General features: G+C 43.3%; 1 protein-coding gene across 1 annotated transcript in view; it reads right to left on the bottom strand.

The window, feature by feature from the left end:
- FGD2 (FYVE, RhoGEF and PH domain containing 2) overlaps positions 1-17,834 on the bottom strand; it is a 346,991-nt gene that overhangs the window by 238,862 nt on the left and 90,295 nt on the right. Inside the window, exon 4 of the mRNA XM_069238749.1 lies at positions 17,070-17,218. Coding sequence (XP_069094850.1) covers positions 17,070-17,218 — 149 coding nt within the window. The remainder of the gene's footprint in view (positions 1-17,069; positions 17,219-17,834) is intronic.

Here is a 17,834-nt window from a genome sequence, read left to right as displayed (position 1 = left end):
GATTTTGCCAGATCTCCCACTGTATTTGTCATATGTGTATGCTTTTTCTCCTAAAATAAAAGGCCTTTCAATGTTTTACTCTATTGCCATGATCTGTGGTATTCACTTACCTTCTATACGTTAAGCGCACACATGCAATACTTGGGACACACAGGTGCTACGCAGGGTCCAGGGGATGGGAAAGATTGTGATGCACTCAGAATGTTGACACCGCTTGGTGAAAGGCTTTGAGTCTTGGAAGATAAAATACACAGGTGTTGCAGTGCAATTCAAGAAACTACATTTCCCATTAGGCCACGCAACCCCACAAGTTTGGAAATTGCGTACCTTCTTCATGCTCCAGACCATATTTGCTAGACAATTGAGATACTTTGTTCCTGTTGCCCGGTCCTTGTTATAGTACCTTGTGAAAACCTTGAAAACTGTTTTCATTTTGGAAGTGTGTTAAAAGTCTGAGGAATTAAATTGTATTTTGGAAACGACCTTCCATGATTTAAAGTGCAATTGTAGAAGATAATTCTGACAGAGTTTAAACTCATAATTTCTTTTCCACGTTTGGATACTACGAAAGGGAATGATCCTCATCTCATTAAAGATTGTTGACGTTTTTCATGATGTATATATTGTATTTAATTAAGGTTGTGGTATGTGCTAAGGGAAATTATTGTTTGGTCTCAGTGTGAATGTTATACATTCTGCGAAATGTGCCTCTCACATGGGAAAGTAAAGTGGGTCAGACCTTAGTAAATGCAGGCCTAGAGGAATTACGACAGCTTTATGTGGGTGGGAACTTCATGACACTAGACCAATGCAAACTCCGTAGTGATCAATCCCCGCTCTCAGTATTTTATATATTTGCGATTATGACACACTGCTGAGGAAAGCCCCCTCCCCCCAGGATTCTTTGTGGAACAAAGGGAGATAACTGTATTGACTCAGATAATCAGGGCCTAGGATGCTACGAGAAGGGTATCTGGACTCTATGTCGTGTTTGTAGAGCTTGGAGTGGTAGGAGTGGCATATAATAGATAAGTCTAGTTAGAGGATATGGGGTTTAAATATAAAATTTTAAATAGAAATACTCCTGCACACATACTCGATCTATATCCATTAACTATAGGTATAAGCTTTAACATTTTTACATTTCTACACTAGAAATATTGTGAAACAATTCACAATAGACCCCACCAGATTGCATCACTGCCTACTCTGTAGAGTAAAGCATGCCATTTTTCACAAGGTGGGGTCCTGTCCTTTCATACTGCAATACTGGCCTGAGATATTCTGCAGTATTTCCCGAAACGACAGCTAGTAGACTTGATCCGAAACCCGAATTAGTAATTTCGAGCTATGTGAAATGACTTGCTAGTGGAACCCTTAGAGCTGGATCAATGGCTTTATTGCTTGCTAAGAGGAAAATGGTTATACACTGGTGTGGGACACACACTCTGACAATAGCGGATTGGCTGAGTGACCTAACGGTTCTCAACAACCATTCAGAAGTATAAGCTACACTCCAGCCACCTACCTCCAGGGTATGTGGGCACCACATAGGGCATACCTTGCACAGCAAAATGACAACGGCACCCAGAACTGTGGAGTGCAAACTTAACCATCGTGAAGATGAGTCGGAGGCACTGAGCGAGTCCAGAGAATCCGCCTGTATGCAGAGGACTTTTCCTCGCAGCAAACGAGCCCTTTGACAAAGAGGACACATGACCCAAGCAGGAGAACTGTAAATCACATTGCTCAAAATAAGATTCATAAGTTGTAAAGGGTCCATGATATGTTTACTAACGTTTGCATCTCACCTATATTGTGATATGTTCTAGGTACTATAAAGGAACATTAAAAAATAAATCCTGATGAACGGCTGTGTATATTACAGTTTATAAAACAACCTTAAATGTGTATCAGAACCAAAGTGCATGACTCACACAACAGAAGACTATTAGGTTCCTTTGTCAGAGAAAGGAGTAAAATTAAGCTAAAACCTGAATAGAATTAATTAGATTGATATTTATGTTTTCAGTTCCAGCCATGTAAATGTTTCACTAGAATCAGAGCAGTCTGAGACAGAAGGTGTATCTTTTGACGAGGATCTTCACCTCGTCTTTAGATATCCACTAGCAATTGCAGATGTCAATTTTCAGAAGAGTGATGAGTCAGAGTCGCAATATCCAATGTCTCTGTTTTCTCTCTTTTCCGGTTCTCCTTTCCCCAGGTCTAGTCCTAACCAACAAGTTCCTATTTTTGTGGTTTGCTGAGGGTACACTAAAGTGTGGAAAAGTTCATCACTCCCGCTGGATTCGGATTTCAGGTTAGTTCGTTCAGACATCTATTGAGCAGTGGCAGGCAGAGTGGTGGGGTGGGGGCAAATGTGGTGTTGGTGCATTAGTGCTTTCATGCAAGGTAAGTGATGTAAATAAATAAAAAAAACTTACCTTGCTTGCTGCACAACATCTGACGTCTTCCTTGTTCCGGTCTCCTGTCTCGCTCCAGCAAATTCCCTGAAGCAATCCTGGCACTGCTGTGTCAGGATTGGAGGAAGCAGCCTCTCTCAGCACTCACAAAAGCACTGGAGGCCTCTGCTTTCTCCACCCAGCTGTCTTAAGACAGCTGGGTTATAGAAGTTTAAAGTGCACATGTCTGGCTGGTCGTTGCAAGACAGCCAGCCAAAAAGATATGCACACTTTAAACTTAGGTGCACAGCTCACTGCTGCCACTCAGCCGCAGTGGCCCCGCCCTGTTCAGAAAATGGGTTCAGGACTGGAGGATGGAAAATAAAATGATAATAAATCACCTTTATTACCATTTTATTTGTCCTCCCTAGGGGCATTTTAGGTAGAGGGGTGACGCTCCTTTGCCCTAAAGGATAAAACTGCCACTGCTATAGAGATGATTTTCTTTTACGGTAATATAAACTAAACGACTGCAGTATCAATTGGATAAATTGCAGTAGAAATGTAAAGATAATTGTTTAACAATTGCCAAGAGTAAGTTATAGATAAGGACCTTTAAATGAAAAAAGATACTTAGAACTGGCTCACAGGGATGTGAATTTAGAAGCTGTCACTCAATATCAATGCACACAACTAGTCTGAATTGAAAATTGCATCTTAAAAGGACATGAATAACACAACTTTTTAATTCTATGTTTGGAGTTTATTCGGTTGTATCTATAAAGGTGTGTAATCAAAAGATGTTTCATGTAACCATATAAAATTGCCCTTCATTATTGCTGTAAAGAGACACTCATTTTAAAAACGTTGAAGGTTAATGTTTAAATAAAGTACTTAAAACCTCCAAGTGTACTATATAGGTAGCAGTTCTGTTGGAAAAAGGACAGCAAATTTGAAATGCATGCTTTAATATTTGTAAGTAGAATAGCATTTAGGGAATAGCTAGGGAATGAGACAACACAACTATACTGTAGTAAAACAGCAAATTTTAAGATTCCTTCGGGAAAACAATTAACTGTCCTCTTGTTTGAAGAAGTGTAATCAGGCTGCTTTGTTAAAGCAGAATTTCGTGTAAAATGATCTTTCAGTAGATCTTACTAAGAGAACACTGACCAGCCTATTTGGATATAAAACCAACCTACTTGTGTCATCTTATTTGTCTTTTATAACAAAATTCAATATTAACTTGTTATCTTCTTTTGATATGTCTAGGCCTGCTAGGTCTTTGCAATGGGCGTGTTGAGGTGACGAATTTATGCAATAACTGTCATATAGCGTATGAAATCTCTTTCAAAACATAAAATCTATTAATAACATGCTCTAAATATGACTGAGAGAGCTAGCTTTTAATAATGCCACGTGCAGAGCATCCGAGATTTGTGTTGATGTTAGGGGATTAAAAAAAACAACAGAGGAGGGGCAGGAAAATGGGATATTCGGAGTCTAACTCCTGGTCCCGTGTGTAGAGTTCCCACTATACAGTCAATCAAATAAAGATTACACACGGTTCCATGTAGTAATGTGGGTTTCTTTCAGGTAGGGAGCTTGGTCAATAGATGATAACCGAAGCTGATCGAAGCAAGAGCCCTCACTCACCATCCAGTGACATGCTTCATCATAGGGCCAGCTCCTCGTCAGGCCGGCGCTGCAATGCTAGGGGATTTGCATTAATTGTGATTTGCCTACATTGGATGTGCCATTGGCAGCAGGCATGATTTTAAATGTTTTAAATAAACAAGAAATTAAATGTTATTGTATTTTGATTTTATGCACTATTTTAATGGTATTATGGGCCTAATTTGGATATTGACCGAAGGGTTACTCCGTCACAGCGGTGACGGAAATACCGTCTGTCGAACTCTAAATCTCATAGAACATAATTGGATTTAGATTTCGGCCGATGGGATATCCGTCACCATTGTGATGAAGTAACCCCTCCACCAACATCTAAATAAGGCCCTGTGCCTTAAGTAAATTTAAATGGGCATTAAGTTGCCTAGTAAACTAATTTTTGAATGAATGAATGACTCATTTCTAAATTTGGCTTCTTCAGCTACCAAGTGATCAAGGCGTGTTTGAGAGACATCACATTTATTCATGAAGGTTCTGATGAGCCTTGTGACAAGGTGTTTATAAAAGGGATCTACCATTTTGATGGTAAAGACGGTCAGTGGGATGGGACACATTGTGATAGGCCCTCAACTAGTTGTCTGTTTCAGAAAGATAAGCATAGAATTAAGTTCTCTTAGCTCAATCCTAGAATTAAGTTCTCTTAGCTCACCGAAGAGCCCGTTTGTTCACCTGCCAGTGAATGCAGCATCACAAGTGGTTAGAGGGGAGGTATGACTTTAGCCAATGCCTAAGTGACTTCAAAAGCTACCTCATTTTCATTGGGCAGGGGTCATCTGATAGACACTTGATATTTATAAATTTTGCTGATTTGAACTTGCATTTGTGCAGGGGCCAACTGGTCAAGAGTGCTGGCTATTGTCAAATTCATAGAGATCAACATGTCTCATGGTGAACACTACTACAGGAGTTCAAAGACTATAAGTACATCATAAAGGCTTATTGTACTTTCAGGTTTCTGATCCACTACTCTGGGGTCCTACTGTATTGAGTTTGTCTGGTTTGGAAAATTTGGTAAAGCCATGACTGGCTAGGACAAAAGCAGGTAGTCATAAAAGAACAAGTATTTGGCCCACCATCCCATAGGTTCAAGTACAACAAGGGTATTCTGCTGGACAATAGCAGGATCCAAAATTAAAAATATTTTATGATACCCAGGTTATCACCTTTATTGAATTGGGACCATAGGTTTGGTTAAAAACCTTCATGTGATGGTATATGAGAAAGATGGCTCACATCATCACCCAGGCCAACATGTTTTTGCCCCTTAACAACCTAACTGGTCTTGGCCATTCGCCAGGGCCACAAGCAAACAGGCGGACCCTACCTTAATATTCCTGTGAAATACCTAGATAAAATAAATTAAACATGGCACCACCTCAAATTAGCGTGATACCGAAATAAGATCAGTTCAAAACGTTTAGCGGACAGGCACTAACAACACTTCATGCAGAGACTATTTTCTATTGAACGCAAGGTAAACAAGTGACAATGCAAACCAAACCATTCAAAATACATGAAAAGGGTGGCATTATTACATGCACACGTACATGCCAATGAGCAATAGAAATTATCCAGTCTTGTTTTGATCTTACACTAACAGGCAAATAGTCCCCTGCGCTGGGAGGGGATGGTATCCTTCAGTGGGGATGCCACAAATCTCAAGGGGGGAGGAGGGTGGGAGAGGGAAGTGGTAATTGTGGTGGGTTGATTGATAAGAAACAAAGGTTTGATAATGACGAAAGAAGATTTATTTCCTTGAAACAAACGCAGCCCCTTCTGCCTGGCCAGTCACATCGCAACTGCCACCGAACGAACGCTGCGATCAAAAGGTACATTCTAACTATAGAACCCTCTCTTAACAAAGCTAAAAAAGGCAACGCAATAAACATCATAACACATCTCCTTCCCTTCTGAACATTTAAACAACAATACATTTTCATGGATAACATAATAAAACTATTCATTTGTAATGGACATAGGGGGTCATTCTGACCCCGGCCGGCGGCGGAAGCCGCCGGCCTGGCTGGAAACGCCAGAATACCGCTGCGCGGTCAAAAGACCGCCACAGGTATTCTGGGTTTCCCGCTGGGCTGGCGGGCGACCGCCAGAAGGCCGCCCGCCAGCCCAGCGGGAAACACCCTTCCACGAGGATGCCGGCTCCGAATGGAGCCGGCGGAGTGGAAGGGGTGCGACGGGTGCAGTTGCACCCGTCGCGATTTTCAGTGTCTGCATGGCAGACACTGAAAATCTTGGTGGGGCCCTGTTACGGGGGCCCCACGACACCCCATACCGCCATCATGTTCCTGGCGGCCAAAACCGCCAGGAACAGGATGGCGGTATGGGGGTCGGAATCCCCATGGCGGCGCAGGATTCCCCAGGGCAGCGGAAAAGCGGCGGTACACCGTGCCCAAGGGAGCACCGCCAGCCAGTTGGCGGTGCTCCCGCGGTCGTTGGCCCTGGCGGATTTTACCGCCAGGGTCAGAATGACCCCCTTAATCTTCTAAGCGACGAGGTGGTTCGCGAATTCTTCAACTTTGGTAGGCCCTAATTGGACTTGGAGAAAAGTCAAACGAAACCTCATTACACCGATGAGAATCGCTATTTCTGGCATAGTTTCCAGAGCCATTACTCTTGAACGCACAACCAAACTCCTCATCACTCATCAAAATAAAACTATTGCAACCACCTGTACCATTCATCTGCTTACTACCTCCTACACTCCCCTTCTGATATAGCGCCACTCTCCTCTTATTCCACTTGTTGCCATTCTCCAGTACAACGTAACTCCCAGTCACCTTTCTAACCTTAAATGGACCTATACATTTTGAAAGCCCTCTGACAGATTCCCTCGTTTGATCTTCACCCAATCTACCTCGAACACATCATTCTTCCTCCTTCTCTTATTTCCAGCTTTGCCATCACCATGCAACATCCATGCAGGGATTAATTTGGATCCTGGTTTCCTGCCTCTCATCAATTCAAATGGTGAAAAACACATTGCATTGTTAACTGTGGTACGATGGCCCCATAACATATCATCTACCATTTTTGTTACTTCCTGACCACTTTGAATGGCCATGAGGATGGTATCTTTGACCAGTCGGTTGATCCTCTCTACCATGCCATTGGCTTGGGGATTATATAAAGCAGTACAAAGGTGAATAATTCCTTGATTGTCAAGAAACTCTCTCATGCCATGTGATGTGAGCTGAGTACCACTGTCAGTTATTAAAATATGTGGAATACCTTCTTCCTGAAATACTCTGTTAAGAGTCTCTATAGTACTAGTCGTTATATCACGCAAAAATTTGATAATAATCCACCAAGAATGAGCGTCAACTATGACTAAAGCATTCCGTATGTTCTTTTTTATTCAATGGATAGGACCAATAAAATCTAAACAGACTGTACACCATGAAGAGCCTGGGTCCTCTATACGACTACACACACTAGTGGCACTGGTCCTTAATAATTTTTCACTTTCTTTGCAGACCACACAGTCTTCTACCCATTGCGAAATCATATCATCCATACCCAGCCACTATTTTTTGTTAAAGTTTGACCCAGATGATCTTCATGCGCTAAAGCAAAAATGTTCTTTTAATGCCCTCTGGTGGAATAAATTTATCATTCCTCATCAAAAGCTTACTATTCACCACAGTCAATTCATCAACCAACTTTACATAAGGTCGCACCACCACACTGACTGTACTCTCCCTCCTTCTCTCTCCTAAAACCAACCATACCACTTCACTCAAAACCAAATCTTTCTCCATACACACTCCCAATCCTTTGCTCTGAAAGCTCCAGCCCCACATTCTTCTACATCCGACAACCATGCTATTGCACCTTCCTCCTCTTCACAGACCACCTTACCTTCTACGACCTCTTCCCACTTCAAGGACAATCTAGATAGGCAGTCAGCTTGGGAACTCTTCCATCCAGGAATATGCTCAATCACATATTTGTGCTCCTACAACCTAGAGGCTAATCTTGCCAATCTGGCAGAACCCTTACCCGCTCCATCTGGACTCAGACCCTTAAGTAATGGTTTGTGGTCAGAGTGCAAAGTGAAGGTTATGCCCCATAAAAAGGTTCTAAAATTCTCCACAGACCAAGCAGCAGCTAAGGCCTCATGCTCAATCACAGATTAGTTGCGTTCATTCACAGTCAAAGAGCGTGAAGCGAAAGCTACAGTAACCTCTCTCTTCCCTGCTACTTGCGACAACACAGCTCCCACACCAAACACACTTGCATCTACTGTTAAGATTGTCTTGCGATGTGTTTCAAAAGGCGTCAAAATACTTGCATTGCAAATATCAAGTCTCACTGTATCGAATGCTTCTTGTTGGTCATGCTCCCATTTGAAACTACTACCTTTGCGTAACAACTTCTTCAGACTCTCCGTTTTCGTTGCAAGATTTTCTACAAACTTACTATAATTATTAATGAGACCCATAAATAAACGTAGTTGATCTTTGTCATTGGGAACAGGTACTGATCTAATTGCCTTCAGCAGATCTTCTTTGGGTTTAACCCCTTCACTAGAGATTGTGTGACCCAACTATTCAATTTCCTCTACTAGAAATGTACATTTATCCTTTCTCAAAGTTAAACCTGCCTCCCTGAATTTGCACAACACATCTCTGAGAACTGAATTATGTTCAGTTACAGTTTGCCAAATATCAGGATATCATCCTGGAAAAAGATCGTATTTTGTACCCCTTTGAACACTTGCGACATTGATCTTTGAAAAACACTTGCAGCTGAAGACAGTCCGAGCCTTGGAATCTTCATGCAGCTTGATTTGATGATATGCACTTTTTAGGTCCAACTTTGAAAAATATTTACCTCCTTTAAGCAATAGCAAGAGTTCAATAATATTAGGCAAAGGAAACACATCTGTCACAACAAATTGATTTAAACTTTGTAAGTCCACACAGAAACGACATTTTTCATCATTCTTCCTGGTTATGACCACTGGAGAGATCCAAGAGGCTGCCTCTACAGGTTCACTGATACCATTTTCTTTCATATCGTCCAACAGCTTCTTAACTTCAGCTCTCACCACCACATTCACCCTCTGTAGGAAAGTACCATCTTGCCTGGCATGTTACCCCCATATTTCACTGTATATATGTTGTTTTAGTCTATGGGTCACTGGGACCCTGCCAGGCAGGGCCCCAGTGCTTATAAGTGTGTGCCCTGTTTGTGTTCCCTGTGTGATGACTAACTGTCTCACTGAGGCTCTGCTAACCAGAACCTCAGTGGTTATGCTCTCTCTGCTTTCCAAATTGTCACTAACAGGCTAGTGACCAATTTCACCAATTCACATTGGCATACTGGAACACCCATATAATTCCCTAGTATATGGTACTAAAGTACCCAGGGTATTGGGGTTCCAGGAGATCCCTATGGGCTGCAGCATTTCTTTTGCCACCCATAGGGAGATCTGACAATTCTTACACAGGCCTGCCAGTGCAGCCTGAGTGAAATAACGTCCACGTTATTTCACAGCCATTTACCACTACACTTAAGTAACTTATAAGTCACCTATATGTCTAACCTTCACCTGGTGAAGGTTGGGTGCAAAGTTACTTAGTGTGTGGGCACCCTGGCACTAGCCAAGGTGCCCCCACATTGTTCAGGGCAAATTCCCCGGACTTTGTGAGTGCGGGGACACCATTACACATGTGCACCATACATACGTCACTATCTATGTATAGCGTCACAATGGTAACTCCGAACATGGCCATGTAACATGTCTAAGATCATGGAATTGTCACCCCAATGCCATTCTGGCATTGGGGAGACAATTCCATGATCCCCCGGGTCTCTAGCACAGAACCCGGGTACTGCCAAACTGCCTTTCCGGGGTCTCCACTGCAGCTGCTGCCAACCCCTCAGACAGGTTTCTACCCTCCTGCCCTGGCCCAGGAAGGCAGAACAAAGGATTTCCTCTGAGAGAGGGTGCGACACCCTCTCTCTTTGGAAATAGGTGTGATGGCTAGGGAGGAGTAGCCTCCCCCAGTCTCTGAAAATGCTTTGATGGGCACAGATGCTGTCCATCTCTGCAGAAGCCAGTCTACACCGGTTTAGGGATCCCCCAGCCCTGCTCTGGTGTGAAACTGGACAAGGGAAAGGGGAGTGACCACTCCCCTGACCTGCACCTCCCAGGGGAGGTGCCCAGAGCTCCTCCAGTGTGCCCCAGACCTCTGCCATCTTGGAAACAGAGGTGTTGCTGGCACACTGGACTGCTCTGAGTGGCCAGTGCCAGCAGGTGATGTCAGAGACTTCTTCTGATAGGCTCTTACCTCTCTTAGTAGCCAATCCTCCTTCCTAGGTAGCCAAACCTCCTTTTCTGGCTATTTAGGGTCTCTGCTTTGGGGAATTCTTCAGATACCGAATGCAAGAGCTCACCAGAGTTCCCCTGCATCTCCCTCTTCACCTTCTGCCAAAGGATTGACCGCTGACTGCTCAGGACGCCTGCAAAGCCGCAACAAAGTAGCAAAGACGACTACTGCAACCTTGTATCACTTCATCCTGCCGGCTTTCTCGACTGTTTTCTGGTGGTGCATGCTCTGGGGGTAGCCTGCCACCTTTCTGCACCAGGAGCTCTGAAGAAATCTCCTGTGGGTCGACGGAATCTTCCCCCTGCAACCGCAGGCAACAAAAGACTGCATCACTGGTCGTCTGGGTCCCCTCTCAGCACAACGAGCGTGGTCCCTGGAACTCAGCAACTCTGTCCAAGTGACTCCCACAGTCCAGTGACTCTTCAGTCAAAGTTGGGTGGAAGTAAGTCCTTGCCTCCCCATGCTCAACTGCATTGCTGGGTACCGCGTGATTTTCAGCTGCTCCGGCTCCTGTGCACTCTTCCAGGATTTCCTTCATGCACAACCAAGCCTGAGTCCCCGACACTCTAACCTGCAGTGCACAACCTTCTGAGTTGTCCTCCGGCGTCGTGGGACTCCCTTTTCTGACTTCGGGTGGGCTCCGGTTCACTCCTCTTCTAAGTGCCTGAGCCGGTACTTCTGCGGGTGCTGTCTGCTTTTGTGAGGGCTCCCTGACTTGCTGGGTGCCCCTCTGTCTCCTCATCCAAGTGGCGACATCCTGGTCCCTCCTGGGCCACAGCAGCATCCAAAAACCCTAACCGCGACCCTTGCAGCTAGCAAGGCTTGTTTGCGGTCTTTCTGCGTGGGAACACCTCTGCAAGCTTCTTCACAACGTGGGACATCCGTCCTCCAAAGGGGAAGTTCCTAGTCCTCTTCGTTCTTGCAAAACACCAAGCCTCTTCCATCCGGTGGCATCTTTCTTGCACCCTCAGCTGGCATTTCCTGGGCTCCTGCCCACTCTCGACACTGGCGCGACTCTTGGACTTGGTCCCCTTGTCTTACAGGTACTCAGGTCCGGAAATCCACTGTTGTTGCATTGCTGGTGTTGGTTTTCCTTGCAGAATCCCCCTATCACGACCTCTGTGCTCTCTGGGGGTTGTAGGTGCACTTTACACCTACCTTACAGGGTCTTGGGGTGGGCAATTTTTCTAACCCTCACTGTTTTCTTACAGTCCCAGCGACCCTCTACAAGCTCACATAGGTTTGGGGTCCATTCGTGGTTCGCATTCCACTTTTGGAGTATATGGTTTGTGTAGCCCCTATACCTATGTGCTCCTATTCCAATCTATTGTAACTTTACACTGCTTGCATTACCTCCTTTTGCTATTACTGCATAATTTTGGCAATGTGTACATATATCTTGTGTATATTTGTCATCCTCATACTGAGCGTACTCACTGAGATACTTTTGGCATACTGTCATAAAAATAAAGTAACTTTATTTTTAGTATAACTGTGTATTGTGTTTTCTTATGATATTGTGCCTATGACACCAGTGGTATAGTAGGAGCTTTACATGTCTCCTAGTTCAGCCTAAGCTGCTCTGCTATAGCTACCTTCTATCAGCCTTAGCTGCAAGAAACACCACTTCTACATTAATAAGGGATAACTGGACCTGGCACAAGGTGTAAGTACCTCTGGTACCTAATACAAGCCAGGCCAGCCTTCTACACCCTCATCACCTTATGTTTCACAGGCACAGCTCCTTCACACAACTTTATTCTATGTACATAGCCTTTCAATTCACCTAACTTCTCTTCAAATACATCTTTCGCCTCACACAGAATTTGATCCACACTACCATCATCCACCATCATCATCTTTTCTACTGAATGAGGATCAATTACAATGTGTTAGTCATATTGATGGGCCCAACCTAATATGGGAGGGCCGCTATCTTCTACATATACTTTCCCTTCAATATTCCTTGACTTAAAAGAGATGGATGACAAAAAATATCCTAACACATTGATTCTCGCGCCCTGATACCCCCTGGGATTAATATCTTTGGGCAACAAGGACACTTCAGGCCAATTCTCTAACCACATTGACTTTGGGAAAATGGTATACAACAAACCTGAATGTACCATCAATTCTACATTCTTGTCCATAACAGAAAATGTGCTCTTCGGTCTTGCGTCCCTTCCCACATCAGATTCATCCACTCGTACCATAAGTACGCGATCTTCCACGCAATTCTTCTCTATTACCGATTCTAACTATAGAACCCTCTCTTAACAAAGCTAAAAGAGACAACGCAATGAACATCATAACAGGAATAAAAAAAATAATTTAAAAAACGTACCAGTTCCGGTCACCGCGGCCTTGCTTCTCTGTTCTTCTGGTGTCCCAGCATTCACTGGGACACCAGCACAGGCTCCCCAGCAATCCTGGTGCTGCTCTCGTGCTAAACCTAGCATGAGAGCAGCATCAGGATTGGTCTGAGCAGCTTGGACTGCTGCTCAGATACTGCCCTGGGGTCTGTGCAGTTTCTCCAGCCCAGACTTACTTCGTCAAGAAGACACCATGCAGGTGAACCTACAAGCAATTCTCCTGTCTCACAGCTGCAAATGCTGGAGGCTTGTGTAGCAGGCGGGATATCAAGCTCATTGGAGGCGCGGCTTGTCACTTCACATGGGCGACAATGCTTGCTGGGAATTGTAGTAGTAAATAAGGGGTGAGCAGCCCAGGCATATGCGCAAATGCTATTATAATTTAAAAAGGACCACTGTAAATCAAGTTCTAATAAATTACAAGGGCAGTGAGGCTTTTTGAAAAAATATGCATCTCGAGTGGCTACTCTCTGTAGTGAGGTGTGGCTCGTCGCGTCTCGCAGGTGACAATGCTTGCTAGAAATTGTAGTTGTATGTAGAGAAATGGAGGCAGACAGCCCAGGCATATGTGCAAAAGCTACAGTCCTTGACAAAAAAACCTCTGTAAATCAAAGTTCCAATACAATTATGGTGGCAGTGAGGCTTTTTTTGTAAAAAAGTGCATCTTGAGTGGCTATTCTCTATGGTGCTAAGGGAGAAAAGAAGGGGAGGTGTGCTTTGGGGGGTTATTTGGACCTGTTCACAAGTCCTATGACCTCCTCTTCGGATCTCGCGAGCGACAATGCTTGGTGGAAATTATAGTTGTATACAAAAAAATAAGGGCAAGCTGCCCAGGTATATTCACACATGCTTTATACTTGAAAATAACCTCCATAAACCAAGGTTCTACGAGGTTGTGGGGACAAAAAGACTATGGCAGATATGTATGTATACATAGTAATTCAATCATTAGCCAAGGGGGGCATCATACGTACTTAAGGGAGTCACCTTAGTCTTAGTCACGCGCCCCCAGGGCCACAAAAACTGTGGGAGGTCATGTACAATAGCGTAAACCTTCCTGGGGTAAGAAGAAAGAAAGAGCCCTTAAGGGGTGGTATCATCAACAACTTAAACAACCCCATGGAATATCATCCTTCACACCATACACATTAGTGCAAAGTCTACGAACTCATCTTTTTTTAAAGAAAGGGAGAGACTTCATCATATCCTTTCTTGCTGGTGTCAAGTTTTCTAGAACAAGCCACTCCATTTCTTTAATACCATGTTCTTTCTTGATGAAATGTCTTGTGAGTTTTGTGGCATCACATCTGTATCTGACGGTACTTCGATGTTCCATGACCCTAGTGCGCACACTTCTAGTTGTCATGCCAGTGTACATCAGTTTACAGGGACACTTAATTACATACACTACATTAGTAGAGTTGCAATTTGTGAAGTTTTTAAGTTGTCATGGAGATCCTAAACCAAGGTCTACCTCTTTGGTTTTCTTAGTTAAGGGACAAACGCTACATCTACAGCATGGAGAGTGGCACTTAAGAAGGTGTAGGTTCCAAAGAGTGGTTTCATTAGAAACACCTTCATGTTTACTCTGGCATGTGTGTAGTAAGATATCCTTCATCTTCTTAGCCTGTCTAAATGGGTACACAGGTTTTTTGAAGTTTAAGCCACCAGACTCCAAAATTCCTTAGTTATTATTCATGATTTTTTGGAAGACATTGGAGAGTGTACTGAAAGTAGTGACACATAATAATCTGTCATCTTTTTCTTTCACAAAAGTCTGAGGAAGTTGATCTATATTGTTAATAAGAGCTCTCTTATTTGCCCTTTCTATCAGATGTGGAGGGTATTTCTCTTGCTCTTGCCGATGATGAAGCATGACACGATCAGTGTGTGAGGCTAACTCTTCCAGAAAAAGTATTCTTTCATGTGGCCCTACAAATCACTAGCCCATCCAAATAATGTTTTGGAATACACCTCTAAACAGAAGGTATTACAGGAGTCACCTGAGAGCCACAACACTTTGTTGTGGTTATAGTTTTTCAAGAGAAGATGTACAGTGGCTTTTGTCTGCCACCCCCTCTCCAATTGTGATTGTGTGGGTTACAAAGTGGACCAGTGTCAGACCTGTCAGTTCTTGACATCGTTTCCCCTGCCTTTTTCGTTCTGACCTCCTGTTTTTGATCCTGTACTGTATTTTGTTTTGCTGGTTTTAGGACTATGGGCACTTTCCCACTGCTGACCAGTGCTAAAGGGCAAATGCTCTCTGTCTAAATTGTATTGGTGATTAGTTTATCCATGACTAGCATATTTGATTTACTAGTAAGCCCCCAGCATAGTGCACCATATGTGCCCAGGGCCTGTAAACCAAGTGCTACTAGTGAACCTGCAGCACTGATTGTGCCAGCCACAAGTTGGCCTGTAAACATATCTCAGGCCTGCTACTGCAGTGGCTGGTTGTGCAGTTTTAAACTGCAATTTCTCCCTGACAAGTGTGCCCACTTGCCAGGCCCAAACCTTCACTTTTACTACATGTAAGTCACTCGTAAGGTAGGCCCTAGGCAGCCCCATGGGCAGGGCAAAGTGTATTAAAAGGTAGAACATGCGCTGGTGTGTTTTACAAGTCCTGCTAGTGAAATATTGCTGAATTCGGTTTTCACTATTGCAAGACCTGTCTCTCCCATAGGGTAACATGGGGATTGCCTTGAAATACCTTTTACCTGTAATTTCCCATTGGGAGCGGATAGAGATATGAAGTTTGGGGTCTCTGAATTCACAATTTAAAAAATACATCTTTTGGTGAAGTTGGTTTTTGAACTGAAGGTTAAAAAATGCCACTTTTAGAAACTTAGCATTTTCTTGCTTAACCATTTTGTGCCTCTGCCTGTCTCTGGAATACACGTCTGGGTCAGGAAGACAGTTGGGCTGCTTGTGAATTCACTCTAGAAAGTCACACAAAGGGAGCTGAGGTGTGCCCTGCATTTCCTGATGGGTCTTCCTGAGCTAGAGCGTGGGAGGAGCTGACGCTTGCACCTGAATAGGGCTGTGCCTGGCCTTACACAAAGCAGTCTCCCACCCCCTGGAGGATGTCTTCAACTAGGTCAGGGAAAGGCAGGGTCTTGTGCACCACAAGGTTTCTCTTTGAAGTTTGCCTACTTCAAAAACAGAAAGTTTTAATTGTGTTACTGTGCCTGTGGCTACAATTCATTTACACATCGCCTCTGAGATAAACCTTCCTGCTTGAGCCAAGAGGGTGAACAGGGGTTATCTTAGGTGTGTGAGCCCCTTACCCTGACTAGAGTGAGGGTCGCTACTTGGACAGGGTGCAAACCACTGCCAACAATCAGTTTGCACAGTGACTGGAAACTCAATAGAGGCAGGTGATAAAGAGGGCTAAGAGGCCAAGAGAAGTGGCTGCGACTAATAAAAGTAGAGAGCGGTCTGTAGGTAGATGGCCTGTAGAAAGCACTGTAGGAGCTGGAATTCACCTGCCATTGGTAAATGGATACAGATTGAAAGGCCAGTAGGCTTTCAATCTGTGAGGCACAGGTCATGAGCTGGGTGAAAAAGTGATCATAGGCTATAAGTATTTCTGTGGCTCTCTTGTATCATCACTTTACCGTTTTTGTGTATTTATAGCCAGCCTGTGCAGTATCAGCTCTACCCAAACTAACAGTGTTAGTACCCTCTGTTTTCTTTCAGAGGAGAAGTTGGGTATTCAATTAGAAACAAGTCTACCAATGATTGGTCCTCAAAAGTGAATAAAATCCAAATCACTGTATGCAACACTGGACTCAGAATCATATTATCAAGAATTAATAATATCTGTGTGGATTTGAATCGATGAGCTGATGTGCCATTTAAAACCTCTGTATTATTAAAGTAGTCATTTGTTTTTATAGTTTAAAGGAACCCTCTCTTTCATTAACATGTTAAACAACTCTGAACACCTCTAACATTTCCTGAATAAGGTCAATGATGACAAATGTAGGTTCAGGCTAACTGCTATAGGAAAATGGTTGTGTTCAAGACCGGATCTGGAATCTGGATAGATGACTTGCTATGGCCATGAAAAACAAAAGATGTTTGATATGCATAATTTCATGAGCTCTTTCACAGCTTTTTTCAATATTTCAAGAGTAGGTCAACAATAAGAGAGGAGTAAAATTCTAAATGACCCATATGTTATAGGAAAATCTATGCCTTTTTCTGCAGAATGTTTTATTACTGTCTCCTGCTTCCTAATGCCTCACCATCCACCAAGTCGCTGTTCAATCTCTGGCAGGAAGAAGAGCTCATGGAACTGGTGAATAGAAGCGATGTTGGAGAAAATAAGCTTCACCACATCTTCTGGAAATGTCTTCTTGGTTTGGGCTTCTGTCAGTAGCTCTGAAAAGTATAGCTGCAAAACATTATTTGAATATAAAGGTGAAGAAACAGAGAATCAAATGGATCATTAACATTGCTCTGTGAAAAAAATGGAGGTTACTCTCCAACTACAGCTATCAAAACCTTCAGAGTTTATTAATCCAATAGTGTCAATTATGTCAGCCTAGATTCGCACATTGCTTGCAGAGGTCTCATCAATCAATCAGCCAATGATAGCAGGCATTCAACCCTTAATCATCAAGTTATACCTAGGCCATCAGCCTTCAATCATTCAATGATTTTAAACTCTCCAGCCCTTCATCATTCAGTAATATTGACATTGTCGCCTTGATCATCATTTCCCAATTTCAAAGCCATCATCTTTCATCCTTCAATGTTAACATAATCAAGAGCTCTCAAACATTTAAAAATATTGCAGATGCCAGCCTCCAAACACCCAATGCTATTGAAAAAGCAACTGCTCCTAGTGATATTTGGGCTGTAAACCTGTAACTGTCCAAAGATATTGGTTGTGTACCTATTTAATCACCCAATGATTTTGAAGTTTTCAGCCTCACATTTTCAAGTGATTTGTGAGCCATCAGACTTTGCCCATCAAATGAAGATCATACTTTATTTACACAATCATG

Source organism: Pleurodeles waltl, chromosome 6 (assembly GCF_031143425.1).
Source record: "Pleurodeles waltl isolate 20211129_DDA chromosome 6, aPleWal1.hap1.20221129, whole genome shotgun sequence".
NCBI classification, from domain to species: domain Eukaryota; kingdom Metazoa; phylum Chordata; class Amphibia; order Caudata; family Salamandridae; genus Pleurodeles; species Pleurodeles waltl.
Note: the sequence above shows the minus strand (reverse complement) of the source record. Positions and strands in the feature narration are given on the sequence as shown.